At 42.6% G+C, this 14,018-nt stretch overlaps 1 protein-coding gene across 1 annotated transcript; it reads left to right on the forward strand.

The window, feature by feature from the left end:
* The first annotated feature begins 1,058 nt into the window (after positions 1-1,058).
* Positions 1,059-5,525, forward strand: SOSTDC1 (sclerostin domain containing 1). Its single transcript, XM_033165764.1, has 2 exons — positions 1,059-1,391; positions 4,919-5,525. The coding sequence occupies exons 1-2, from the start codon at positions 1,196-1,198 to the stop codon at positions 5,332-5,334; spliced, it is 612 nt and encodes a 203-aa protein (XP_033021655.1). The 5' UTR covers positions 1,059-1,195; the 3' UTR covers positions 5,335-5,525.
* Positions 5,526-14,018: the final 8,493 nt, after the last annotated feature.

The raw sequence follows: 14,018 nt of genomic DNA on the forward strand, positions 1-14,018 counted from the left end.
CAGCTTATTATTACTCATTATGTAAAATATACTTTCACATCCTTCAAATAGCAGTAGACGATTCATGAAGTGAAAGCTCCAAGTTATGTGCCACTTATGCTAGAGTATTCCCACTGGGTTTAATGAGGCTAACCTGGGCCATGTGAGCTGCAGAAGCTGTCTAAAGAAACTTCCTTTGGGGCAAGGAATGCACATTATCATTGTCAGCAGTGTTAGAGAAGTACAGCAGAGACTTCCTAGCACTCTGCATGTTGAGAAGAGACGATTCCCCTAACACAAACGTTGCTTTAGGAAAGCTTTGCGTTGATCAAAGCTACATTATTAAAATCTTTCTCTAGGCCATCTTTAAATTATTCACGGGACACATATAGTGGGCTGCAGTTTTCTCCCGCTTCCAGAAAAGTATGCTTGCCCTGAACCTTTTTTCCGCAGTGTGCAGAACAATTTTGCATCTTTCACATAAATAGACAAAATCCACCTCTCTCTCTCTCCCACCCACCCAACCAACCAACACAGAAGGTCTTAGGAAGACAGATCCTTGCCGGCAACAGTGATTCAGGCTGCATACACCTGAAACCTTGAATCCAAACATGTTCAAAGCACATCATTTCCCCTCAGAGAATTATGGGCACTGTAGTTTAGCCCTCCCATAGTTACCAACTCCCACCAGCAACCCATAACCACAGTGCCCAGAATTCTTTGAAGGAGAAAATGTGCTTTGAATGTGCTTTAAACATATTGTCAGTATGCAGCATCAATCACACCGGGTGAGGGGGGAGGGGGTCAGGTATGCAGAGTGTCCAAAACTGCAAACCAGCTTATCCCCTCTACAGTGTCTGGTTGCTACTGAACAGTTCTTAGATTCCTCCCTCCCTCTCCCCATCCTAAAAAACCTGGCCTAGGAATCCTGCAATTAGTGACTTTCCCTCCTTAAGCTCCTCCTTTGCTCCAGCCTTCCATTGGTAAAAAAAAAGAAAAAAGAATCCTTTGCTGTTTCCAGGGGATCCCACCCTCTCCTTGTCTGTGTTTTCATCCTGAAGCTCTCCCCAAGCTTACACGAGTGCCAAGCCTCTGGGACTATATAAAGGGAGTCTCTGGGAGGAATTTCACAGTTGCAGAAAAGGCGGCGGAGGAAGCAGCAGCAGCAGCAGCAGGAGCTGGGATTCAACAGGAGCGCGCACAGCTTGAGCCAGCCATGCTCCTCTCCGCTCTTCAGCTCTCTGGCATTCTGCTCGCCTGCCTGCTCCTGAAGGGCTGCTGGGCTTTCAAGAACGATGCCACAGAGATCCTTTATTCCCACGTGGTGAAACCCATTCCGGCCAGCTCCAGCAACAACAGCACCTTGAACCAAGCGAGAAATGGAGGCAGACACCCGGGATTCGACCGGATCAGTAAGTATCTGTTTGGAGTTGTACGGATGCGCTCTGTGCGTTATTCCCTCCTCAAGTACAGTCCCTGCCCTTTATTTTATTTTATTTTATTTTACATAGGGTGTTTCAAGAGTCGAATTCTGTTTGCCATTAAGGATGCACCCCTTTAGAAGTTCTTGTGGAGAACTCCGTCTCAAGGGTGGGGGGGCCGGCGCTCTCTCCAAGCACGCTTTAAAAAATAAATGAAAATGAATGACTTCTCTTGGCAAAAACGTGGCAGGCTTATTATTAATTCCAAATCAGAATCAGGCCTTTTGCATTTGGGAGTTCTCTCCTGAATCCTGTGCTCATGAGATCTGAACTGGGAGCAAAAGACAGAATATTAAATGGAGAAAAAGAGAAGTGCTTGAGTTATTTATTTTTTCTCCTTCCAAATCGGGGGCTACTTGATATTACCTTTCATTTCTCATAAAGCGTCTTTGTAAGGGACAAAGTACTGTAATTCAGGAGAGACAATGCTTTCTCTCCTAGAGTCTCTCTCTCTCTCTCTCTCTCTCTCTCTCTCTCTCTCTCTCTCTCTCTGTAACAGCGGGCTTTTCAGCTAGCTCATTCGCCTGTGCCCCTTCACAAAGCTAACATTTACTTTCAGCAGCCAAGCTTTGATTTGGTTCCAGCATTTTAGTTTTTTACTTCCTGAATTAGCACTTACCTGCTTAACTCCTCTAGTCAGTGTCAACAAACAGGTTCACAACCTACCCCGGATCTCTGCTCCAACTTGCCTTGAAAATGCCCTGCTCCCCTGATTAGGCTTTTGACTGGAAAAGGGGGGGGGGCACAGACTGGAAAAAGGGGGTGGGTCGAGTTGACTTGAGCCATCAACCAGATTTGAAAGATATGAAAGGCACACTGGTTCTGTATTAACATCTTTGTCTCCCAAAAGGGTAAAAAAAAGTTGATGACCACGTTTTTTTAAAACAAGGGAAAAAGGCTTGCCTGCATTTCTGCTAAGCATAGTTTAAATACACAGGAAATATCTTGTCAATGCAAGATTACATGAACAGCCCGGTATGCATTCATTGTCAGCGAACTGTCACTATGGGGGTGGGAGGAGAGCTAAAGTTGTATGCATGCAAACACTGAAGAAGACAGACAATGCGAAGTGGCAACCACTTCCTTTCACTCACATTCCTGAGCCAGGTGCAGGATGCAGACCTGGATCAAAATTATTTGGGCGAGGAATAGTGTGCAGAAATCTATTCCTCTTAAAATAGTCAGTGGGGAATAGTCTGTGAAGCTGCAGACACTTCAGATAATAAATAGTCACACACACACACACCCTGGGTGAGGACTTCCCGCAGAATGTCACCATAGAGAGGGAATTGGTTGATGGACATAACCATGGCATGTTGGCACATTAGCAAATTCAGCTTTGCCCTACTAGAATTTGGAGAAGATCTCTTGTGTGAACCCTATTGGTGCCATCTTGCACAAAAGAACTTCCTTGCAGAGTGTGCCTTAAGGAATACCTGCTGGTTCCTGAAAAACGGAGTTGGTTGAAAAATCCAGTGTGCATGGAGTGTTAGATTACACCTAACACCCCCCCCCCCAGGTTGTGCCTATATAATACAAACCTTTCCCATAAGCTCTTCCAGACAAGTATCCCTTCATATTGAGGAGACTTCAAAAAGTCAATAATAATAATAATAATATAAAGGTAATTCAACTCCACTTGAAATCAAAGCAGCAAACATAAGTTGAAATATCATGGGCATGACGCTTTGCTAATTAACTATAATTCTGCTATTTGCATTGCTCTTGAATAACATTGCACAGTTTCCACTTTCTTTAAGAAAGAGAAAGCATAAGAGTGAAAGGTGTGTGTTGAAACTCATGGTGTGTGTTCATTTCAAAGGGTAATTATTAAAATAAGGAATTGTGCTTACTTCGTTGAGGGTATATCTCTGCAGATGTAAGCAGGCACAAACATGTCTGTATTTGCGGCTGGTTCAGTGCCTTGGTACAATGTCAGTTGCCTTTTTTAAAAAATGAAATAATATTGCCTCAGGTTTAGCAGTATTACCTGTTTTAAGTAAGCATACTGACAAGCAATGTTGCAATACTGTCGCCTGAAGAAAACTGTGTATTTTGACAAAGAAAAATGTATAGAATACAGTTTTCTAAGAATCTTCCTCAGAGCTAGAGTTTTCCTTGAAGATGGTATGCATACATTGAGCTTTTTTGTATTGCTGTTATTTAAATCCAGCATATTAATTTCCTAAACTCCCAAAACAACACACATAAATCTTCACACTAGCTAAACAAATACTTAACATCTTGGATCAAATCCATTTTAGATCAAGATCCAGGACAATGATTTCATGCAAGTCAGGTAGATGGATGGGAGCTTTTACACAGTATTAACTTCTGATACCATCAGAAACTGAGGCAGCTAATATACAAATAGACCACAATTAGCAACCTACTTACTCTGGGGCAATCCCATTAGCTTTTAGACCGGCACTATTATATTACAGCTTTAGTCATTCAGTTTTGGCCCAGAACAGGGATGGGGAGCCTGTGGCCCTCCAGGCACTGTTGGACTTCAATTTTCATCATCCTTGACTCTTGGCCAGGCTAGCTGGGGCTGATGGGAGCTGTAGCCCATCAACACCTGGAAGGTCACATGTTCTCCACCCCTGGGCCAGAGGGAGAAGTAGAAGCCCATAATCAGTACCTGGCCTCCATTGGGTTAGATCAGTGGTTCCCAAACCTGGGTCTCCAGCTGTTTTTGGACACTACAACTCCCATCATCCCTAGCTAGCAAGACCAGTGGTCAGAGATGATGGTGATTGTCGCCTGAAAACAGCTGGAGACCCAAGTTTGGGAAACACTGTGTTAGATGAATTACACAACTATAGTGGGAAAATATTATACCAAATAATCACCCAGGACATCCATGAAATGTCAACTGACTGCCAGAGACTGACATTTTCTGTGCCCCAGTTCAGACATTTTCCCAGTCTCTTGTCTCATGCCTCCACCATTCAAATGGTGTAATAAGAGCTGAATGCACAATACCAGCTTCCACGGAAGCCCTGCTGACACAATTTCTCACCCTCAAAAGAGATTTGGTGCCAATGTTATTGTGGCTGGCGTGTATGTGCAGTACAAGGTGTGTTGCAGGGAATCAAGGGAATTACAGTGGCTGCTTGGGTGATGGGAAGTACCTAGTGATCACAGAAGTAGCCACTGCAATACTCTGTGAATCCCTGCATGAGCAGATCCACAAAACAGTTACTCGTATGGAGAAACTGGTTGCAGCAGCAAGGGGGAGGAGCAATAGTGTAAAATATGGATGTTGACATGGACTTCCTGGCTTGTATATTACATCATCTACACATAGTGAAGCAGGAAGGAGTCCCATCCCTCTGCCACATGAAGGACATATAAACATGGGTACCAAGGCTTTGTGAGCTACTCTGATGCAAGAAATAAATGTAGGCCATTGGAATTTGAGCGTTGACCTCCATGTTCTGTGCCTTTGACAGGTCGCGTTCAAGTTGGATGCCGGGAACTGAGATCCACCAAATACATTTCCGATGGCCAATGTACCAGTATAAACCCTCTGAAAGAGCTGGTGTGCGCTGGGGAGTGTCTCCCTTTGCCGGTGTTGCCTAACTGGATCGGAGGGGGCTATGGGTCCAAGTACTGGAGCAGAAGGAGCTCACAGGAGTGGCGATGTGTCAACGACAAGACCCGCACCCAAAGGATTCAGCTTCAGTGTCAAGATGGAAGTACAAGAACCTACAAAGTAACTGTCGTTACGGCTTGCAAGTGCAAGAGATACACCAGGCAACACAACGAATCCAGCCATAACTTTGAAGGAGCATCTCAAACAAAGCCCGCACAGCATCATAAAGAGAGGAAAAGGAACAGCAAATCCATGAAGCATCCCCCTAGTTAGAACTTGGCCATGCATCATAAAATTTGAACTTATCATTGAATTGCCTGCTTTACAGATATCACTGCCTAACGAAAACTCTACCATGCCATTGTTTGCTTCACAGCTGGGTGTACATATACTTGTGGCTTTGACCAAACTCAAAAGGGCATTCTGTGCATAAGGACCTTTTTCCTTGGGGGTTGGGGGTTGGGGGGGGGGGTTTGAGCATCTATATTTTCGAGATGGGCTCCAGAACTGCAGCTCAATGAACTTCTTTTTACTGGAAACAAAGAGCTGTTGACATGGACATCCGATGTTTTATATTGTAGAGAGCTGCTGTTGTGTTTTTATGGGCACATGTTCTCAATCAAGTATTTAATCCATTTCTCACACCTCTCAGTTAAAAGGAAAGGAATGATTTGGATTTCACATGGGTGGGTTGGTGGGCAAGCATTGTGCGTGCTGATCATTTTCTTCCAAAAATTTGTATCCATAGATTTGTAAACAAAAGCAAAATACGCATGACAGCAGCTTCAAAAGTAAATTTGAACAAAAGCTATTTATTAATGTAATTATTTAATGAGCTTTGATGTGTATTATATTTTTTAAGATGCCTGTTTTACATCCTATCACTCCCCTCCCCACATGCATCAAAGTGTTTTCCTATGGTTTTTGGTAGAATATACATTTTGTAGATAATGTAAAATAGATATTTTAACCTTTGTAGTTTCTCATTTTTGTTTTCAACTCAAGGAAGCTGAAACGTGGGGAATGTTGTGTAAATACACTGTAAAATGCATTTGTATTTTTTTACGTGTGCAGTTTAAAAAAGTAGATCTTACTTCATATCAGTTTCATCCATTTTTAATAAAAACATATCAACAACATTGTTATTGTCCTTGGTTTAATAGCACATAAAGGAATGATGCATCAGTGACATAAAGTAAGGGCTATTTCTGAGTGGCAGTTCACATCAGGGTACTCTGGGTTGGCACCCCATAGCTGCTAGTGTGGTGGACCTGTTCAGTCACCTTCCAACATTGCTGCAGCTTACCTAGATAGGGCTGAAGCAGGGCACAGTGGCAGTTGAGTTCAGGGTTGGTGAATATCAGTGGAAATGCCAGATGGGCTCTGCTGGTACACCGGCAAAGCCTCATTCTTGCCACTGCCCTGTCCTGGTCCTGTCCAAATAAACTCAAGCAACACCAATGTATAGAGGGCAGCTCCTCCTCACCACACCCGGTGCTATTGTTCAAACCACCACCAGACATTTGTGGAGGGGACATTGATTGTGGCATGGAGGAAATTGCCCCTGGGCAGTATACAAGAAAATAGATTCACTACTGCAAGAATCCTTTGGGCTGCGCGAAGGGACTCCCCCCTGCCCCCTGCTTAATCTGTCCTGGGGTTTTCCTCAACCCTCTGGAGCAGATTTGGGGAGGTTGTGCAGAGAGATTGAGAGGAAAAGGCACAAGCAGAAATCCTTGCGCTATTTAGTTGCAGACCAACCTGACATGTAGTGATCCATAGTTTATAAGCACTCGCCTCCTGCCCCACACATCATGCATGATCACAATTGCCTAAGGGGAAGAGCAGGGTATGCTTTCTGGGAACCCACAGAAATGCCAATGTTCAGCCTCCAGCATCCAGAGGGCTGCATAGGAAGCAGACTCTCAGAGCTTTCCCTAGCTTTCTCCCTTTGTTGGTGACGCCAGTGCAGTATGCAGTTAGTGGCTTGAGGGAAGGGAATTGTTTTTATGATAGTTGAAGACTGTATTATAACATAGGCATCATCTGGCCTTGGCATACAGCAGTGATCTATTGGTAAATTGGGATCTATGAGTTGACCTCAGGATAAGTGGCAGATCAGAAAGATTTTCTGACTCTCAATTGTTTAAAAAATAGCAACAAATGAGAGGCTCCCCACTTAGGCTTCTGAAATGAAGAAAGTGCCAGAGAACTTTTGTGCGGAAGGGCTGTGAGTTCAGTTGCAAGGGGGCAGGGGGAATCCTGGGCTAAGCATGTTCTTTAATTCTAAGAGTCAAATCATATGGTAAACATACAAATGAATGCTCAGAAACGATCACATCTTTCTTTTGGAAAAGCAGCCCAGGGTGGGCAGGGATATGCATCAGTCTTACGATTCTTGGGAGGGAAGACATGGCTGTTTAAGTGGTATAAGAGTGCTCTCACATGAAGTTATGATGGCCACCAATTTGGATGTCTTTAGGCAAATTCATGGAGTATCAGGAGCTACTAGCCATGGTGGTTATACTCTGCCTCAGAGACAGTACGCCTCTGTGTCGGAGACAGTATGCCTCTGAGTGCTGGGAATCACAAGTGGGAAGAGCACTCTTGAACTCAGGTCCTTCCTTTCAGGCTTCCAATAGGCAACTGGTTGGCCACTGTGAGAACAGAATGATGGACTAGATCAGTCTTTCCAAAACTTGTGTCTCCAGCTGTTTTTGGACTACAACTCCCATCATCCCTGACCACTGGTCGTGCTAGCTAGGGGTGATGGGAGTTGTAGTCCAAAAACCGCATGGAGACCCAAGTTTCAGAAACCCTGGACTAGCTGGACCACTGGACTGATCCAATGGGCTCTTCTTAACTTCTTAAATGTATTGTGTGGCTGTGACCCAAGACCACCACTTTGCCCCTGCGGGAAAGCAGTCAGCAACACTCATACAGGGCTCTTTGGTCAGCCGAATCTTGCTCTGAGGAATAGTTATTCCTCGAGAGCAAAGCACTGTGGGCAAAGGGCTGCACCACTGCCACTTTGCCATGGCCAATACTGACTAAATTTGAACAGCAGCAGCCTTTCAAGTCGAACTACTCTTAAACTACAGTAGTAGTGTGGGTGCTCTTCAAGGTCTTCTGAACCTGGAAGGACCCAACATTTGATAGGGTCCTTTGTCAGGGAGGGAGACAATGCCAAATGAGAAGCCCTGGAGAGCCTTGACACACTGAGACTACTGCCACAGCAGGAAAACACACACAAAAGGTCAGTGGTAGCTCTGCCTCATGTGGGTAGAATGTCTTGTGCTGGTTCATGCTGAACCAAAGAACGTGATTCATTTTGCAAGCAAGCAGTCCATCCAGTAGTGGCTCGAAGCCACATTCGTTTGCAAACAGAGGAGGTGGGGAAAGCATGTCCTGCAAAAGAAATTTACACCCCCACTCCAGCCATGTTGCAATTAACCAGGGAAGACTTTTTTTTTTTTTTTTTTTTTTTTTTTACTGACAGAGGCATATTAAGCAATTAAACAATGGTTAAATACTACATGGCAACTTAAACTTTATGGTCAGGTTCCAGAGATACTCAGAATTAGTTGTCTATAAAATCAGCTGCACACAATAATTGGGCAAAGTTTTGGGCACATGTGGGAACTGCCCAAGGGCTGCTAACCATCCAGACATTTCATTTGATGATTTCCTGGAGGATAAGACTTTCATAGAAATCATAGAGTTGTAGAGTTGGAAGGGACCCTGAGGATCATCTAGTCCAACCCCCTGCAATGCAGGAATATGCAGCTGTCCCATACGGGGATCAAACTTGCAACCTTGGCATTATGAGCACCTTGCTCTAACCAACACCAATGCATACTATTTTATGATGACTATATTACTTCCAGTACCAGAGGCAATATGCCTCTGAATACCAGTTGCTGGAAGCTGCAACCAAACAGTGTGCCCTGTTTGTGAGCTTTCCATAAGCAAATTGGCCATTATGAGAACAGAAGGTTGGACTAGATGGGCCTTTGGTCTGATCCAATAGAGCTATTCTTATGTTCTGATGATTCTTGGTGGCTAAATAAATCTATTTTACATCATGTAAATACACTTTGTCATCATCCATTCATTTATTTAAATATTTTTGACAACCTTTTAGGGCAAGGCCATCCAAAAATCTAATAATTCCTTCTTTGGAGGTCTTTAAGCAGAGGCTTGACAGCCATCTGTCAGGAATGCTTTGATGGTGTTTCCTGCTTGGCAGGGGGTTGGACTGGATGGTCCTTGTGGTCTCTTCCAACTCTATGATTCTATGATTCTATCATTCAATGGGTTGGATTAAGACTACATCAGATGTCATTCAGTCCCATTGAAAACAATGAAACAGATTCATCTGTGGGACTAAAGTGTGACTAAATCAGTCTGGATCCAGCCAATATGTAACACTAAAATGCAAAATCAGTTTGCAAAAGAGAAAAAGAAGAAAAAGGTGCCACCGTTTAAACAGCAGAATCATTCAAAGCCAAACAATAATCTGCTGTAATATATAATAGAAAAGTCTCCTAGAAAAGAACACAATTCTTCTGTCATTTGGTTTATAAAATATAGAGTGCCAGCTATGTCTATGAACAAGGATATACATTCCCCCCCCCCTCCTTAACTGATTAATCCCAGTGCTGGCATGAGTCAGCTGAAAAAGCAATATCAACCTCATTAGTGAACTGTTATCTGCTGATGAAAAATGCCTAGAGCCAAGGAGTAATCAGGGTTATATTTAATGAAAGGAAATACATTCTCCTCTGGCATGTTTGCTGTTTTGAGAGCACCATGGAAATACAGAGGAACAACATACGATGATGGTTGGAAGGAGTGAGCTAGAACGGCTTTTGAAATATTCCCAGTTTGGGAGACAAAGTTTGTGACATGTTTGCAACAACGATTAGAAGCTTAATTTTCCTTCTGCTTCCCCTTTAAACTGCCGCCACACACACAACCTGCTAGGCATTTCTCCTCAACTGTCTTTGAAACCCAGAAATGTCAAATCCAAGTTCAGTCACAGAATAATGCTGACTTGAATAACACCCTTGGAAATACCTAAAAGATTTCTGCCTCATAAATAACCAGAGTCCTCCTCAACCTGACCTTTACATCCTTCCTGAAGAACTGCCACATTAATCATGAGCGTGTTCAACACATTCCACTCTGGGATTCTTGTTGCTACAGTGCTAACTTGGAGGATTTCAGAAACTTAGAAGGATCCGCGAGTGCTGGAAAGCATTCTCTTCTCATGATGCATTTCCTTTCCCGCAGGCCAGGCAAGGGGGCTTTGATTTTAATTTCATTGACATACTTGTAAATGTAGCTCCAGGCGAAAACTTAAATTTGTCTGCAGATTTATGAGCCGGGCAGACAGTCTGTCACTAGACTTGTTCCCTTTGCTTGAACATCAACCCCACAACAAGACTTGCCTGAGCATCTTTTTGAAAGCCATCCAGCTTTTCAAATTGTTTCACGTTTTGCCCATGTCAATTTCTTCCTAGGGATGCTGGGGGATCTTGTTGGGTCTGCAATATTAAAAGCGAGCTGACTCCATTCACTTTGCGGGCTAAGATGCAGATTGGAACACAAATAGCTTTGGTTTTTACACATCTTTCAGTTTTTCAATACAGAACCACAAATCAATCGTTCAAAAAGCAAATGAATATTGAAATACAGGTAAAACAAGCATTTTAGGTTACTATGCACACCAAAATATGTATTTTAGGGTAGAATAAAAATGCATATTTTATGGAGAAATTACAATGTGCATATTTCTGCTGTTGTTTTCAAAATGCAGCTTGATGTGGAACATGCTTGAAGAGCCTGATATAAACAGAAGCAGACAGATCTGTCCATTCTCCTCTACATCAACCTCTGCAATCCTATGTACTCTTACCTGGAAGTAAATTAAGCACAGTGGGACTTACTTCTGCATAAACACACGATAGGATTGCGTTGCACATCTTTTTTTTAAAAATGAAACTCAAGACCTCACTGTTTCCCCCTGGTATGGAGATATTCCATACTCTAATAATTGGAGAATATATCCATAATGACCACAATACTGAATTCAATTAACTTCTTGCAATGCTCCAAATTTGTTCTTAACACATTTGGGAAATGGCAGTATCTTTGCCACATGGCTGAACAGCCTGTTCTGTTTTTAAAAATCAATCAAGCTTCTCATCTTCCAGTTCCTGAAATGAGAAGCAGGGATGCCTGGAATTTGGAATGCAACTTCTTGAAATGTAGAATGCATTCAGGGGCACCAATGTGCATCAAGTAAATAAGACATTTTATACTGTAACTAATCTGGTTATAGGATGGGGCTATAGGTTCACCACAGCTACCTGATAGCTATCTGCTAGGGTAACTGAACCAAGGGTGATGGGTATTACAGAGATCTTCAAAATTCCCTGGTGAGACTAGCAGTTCTGTGAGGCTGTGACTTTATAGCATAATGCGCCAATATAAGAAAATGACCAGTCTATGAAATCCTTGAATAATGTATGGTTAAAGGCTGCAGGTTTGTGTGTCCACGTGTGTGCAGCCAGCACTCATGCTCATATACACACTAGGCATTATGACGTGAGCTTGTTATGGATGTGTGTTAACCCTTAACCTTATGCCCACAAGAAGCTCTCACACAAAGAAATAAAGAAATCTTGGTTTATTATATAAGATGGGAGTGACAGGATATATATATAAATGCTGCTTTAGACAGCAGAGTTATAGTCGAAGAAGGTGACAAATTACAATACATACACACTTTAATTAAAGAGTTAAATATTTCCTAACTATTTTATGATGCTTACAGATGAATGGGCATGACAATTTTGCCATAGACTCACACTAGAAGGAGAGGGGGGAAGGAAAGTATACCTGTCCTTAGAGTTCTGGAAAGTGCTGGGTAAATTCTGTTCTCTTGGAGCTATGAGAGCTAACTGACCTTTGAATTGAATGGGTTTTTAAATACCAATTTGCCAAGGTACACCAATATAGACGGGAGAGGGCAGTGGACTGAGTGATTCCTACAATTTCCATAATTCCTTCCAGAATTTCCTGCCTCGTTCTCTTTGTCATCCTGTTCCCATTTGCTTAACAAAAAGGGTGAAAGACTTGTGATAGTTTGCCATTATCTGACCTGGCCATCTCTTGTCTGCGATCTGCCTTCAGATCAGATCACCTTACCATTTGTGGGGGTGGATCTCACTGAGGAGTATCTTGTACTTGACAAATAAATTTGCATGTGCTAACCTTTAAGCCAAGATGTGTGTGAACTCAGGATATCCCTGAATGCTTTTTAGCAGGTGGCTGGAATCAGGCTGGTTTCATAGTTACTGGAGTTCATCATGGGGGGTCTTGTGTCATATTGTAGTTATGTCAATTTTATACTTATGCCATGATCTACAGAGATAAACCATATCAGAAGTTCAAATTCACACACACCTCCTCACAAGGTATGACTAGCACAGCAACTCACTCAATATGTGTCATTAATTCATTGGCTGAGTGAGAGCTAAGGGTTTTTAAGATGGTATTCTAGAACTTTTTGGGATCAAACAGACATGATATTATTCAATCAATTAGTCACTGACTAAATATTTTGAAAAGTCAGTAGTATATTATGGACCCCCAGTCCAAACTGGGATTATGGCATGGAGGAGTCTTTAGCCATTTAACTCCAGATCGCCCCCATCCCCCCAAAACAGCTGATCAAAGCAGGAACAAACAGCTGAGGTCCCCTCTCCCTGTATCCCAATCCCCGTTTGGACTGGACACCTTTAATCTGCAATTTTTGCTTTTTCAGATTTGTGGGAGGTTGAGGCTCACTGGGGAAGCAGGCATTGTCCAGTGCAGGCAGGTCAAAGCAGAGGGCAAACAAGAACAGGACCTTGGACAGCTCCAAGGGGGCCCTGATGGCTGAAGTGTGTTCTCCTCCTAAAGCAGCTACAAAAAGATGGTCATTGAGTTGTATCCAACACTAGTCCTAATTAGAATAGACAATGAATGGACATGGCTAGCTTAGGTCCATTAATTTTTGTTGGTCTATTCTGAGTAAAACTTAGCTGAAGACATCCTTTTGCAGGGACCTAGACCTATGGAAGTCTTATATAACTTGACAAGATATGGAGTATAACTACACTCTTCCACTCTGGAGGAGGTGGCCTTGTGGCTTATTCTATTTATTTATTTATGAATGGATAACCCACACTTTCATAAAAATAGCAAGGCAGAGTACAACATATAAGATAAAATCAGAAAAAGATCCATAAAACACTCTGAGTTTTACATGTATGAATGAGGGTGGTGATAATACACAGGAGAAACAGTTATGGTTTGCTTCTAATGGTGTTCTACTCTCCTTGGTGACACTTGCAGTAATTGTTCATTTACTAATCTTATTTCAAACAACAACAAAAAGTTTTTGGGCTGCTCACTTTCTATACTAAGGGACCTCTTCTGTGATTTTTCTTTTCTTTTCTTTTTGGCAGATCAAGTACATTCCTTTCCTCTCTCTCTCACTTCCAAAGAAGATGAGAAGCACGGTGGCCAACTGAATACTTCTGAAAGGATTAAGGATGTTCGAAGGGTGAGTAAGAGTTGCTGTAAATTTAACACACCAAAAAAAATAAAAAAAGCACTTATGAAAGAAATAATATAAATAAATAATCCTGGCTCATAATGGGAGTATTACAATTTTTGCCAGGGGCTGTTTTCCATGCAAGGATATGGGTTTTTACACATGTTCCTTAAATCAGAAATGGTTGCTGAAACTGGGCCAGAAGTTTTGAAAAGATGATTCACAGTGCAATCCTATCCCTAAGGGGGTACCACTATGTGGGGATAGGAACAATAGACTAGACTCTATGTCATTTGTTGTTCAGTCATTCAGTTGTGTCCGACTCTTCGTGACCCCAAGGACCAGAGCA

This window comes from Lacerta agilis, chromosome 12 (assembly GCF_009819535.1).
Source record: "Lacerta agilis isolate rLacAgi1 chromosome 12, rLacAgi1.pri, whole genome shotgun sequence".
Taxonomy (NCBI): domain Eukaryota; kingdom Metazoa; phylum Chordata; class Lepidosauria; order Squamata; family Lacertidae; genus Lacerta; species Lacerta agilis.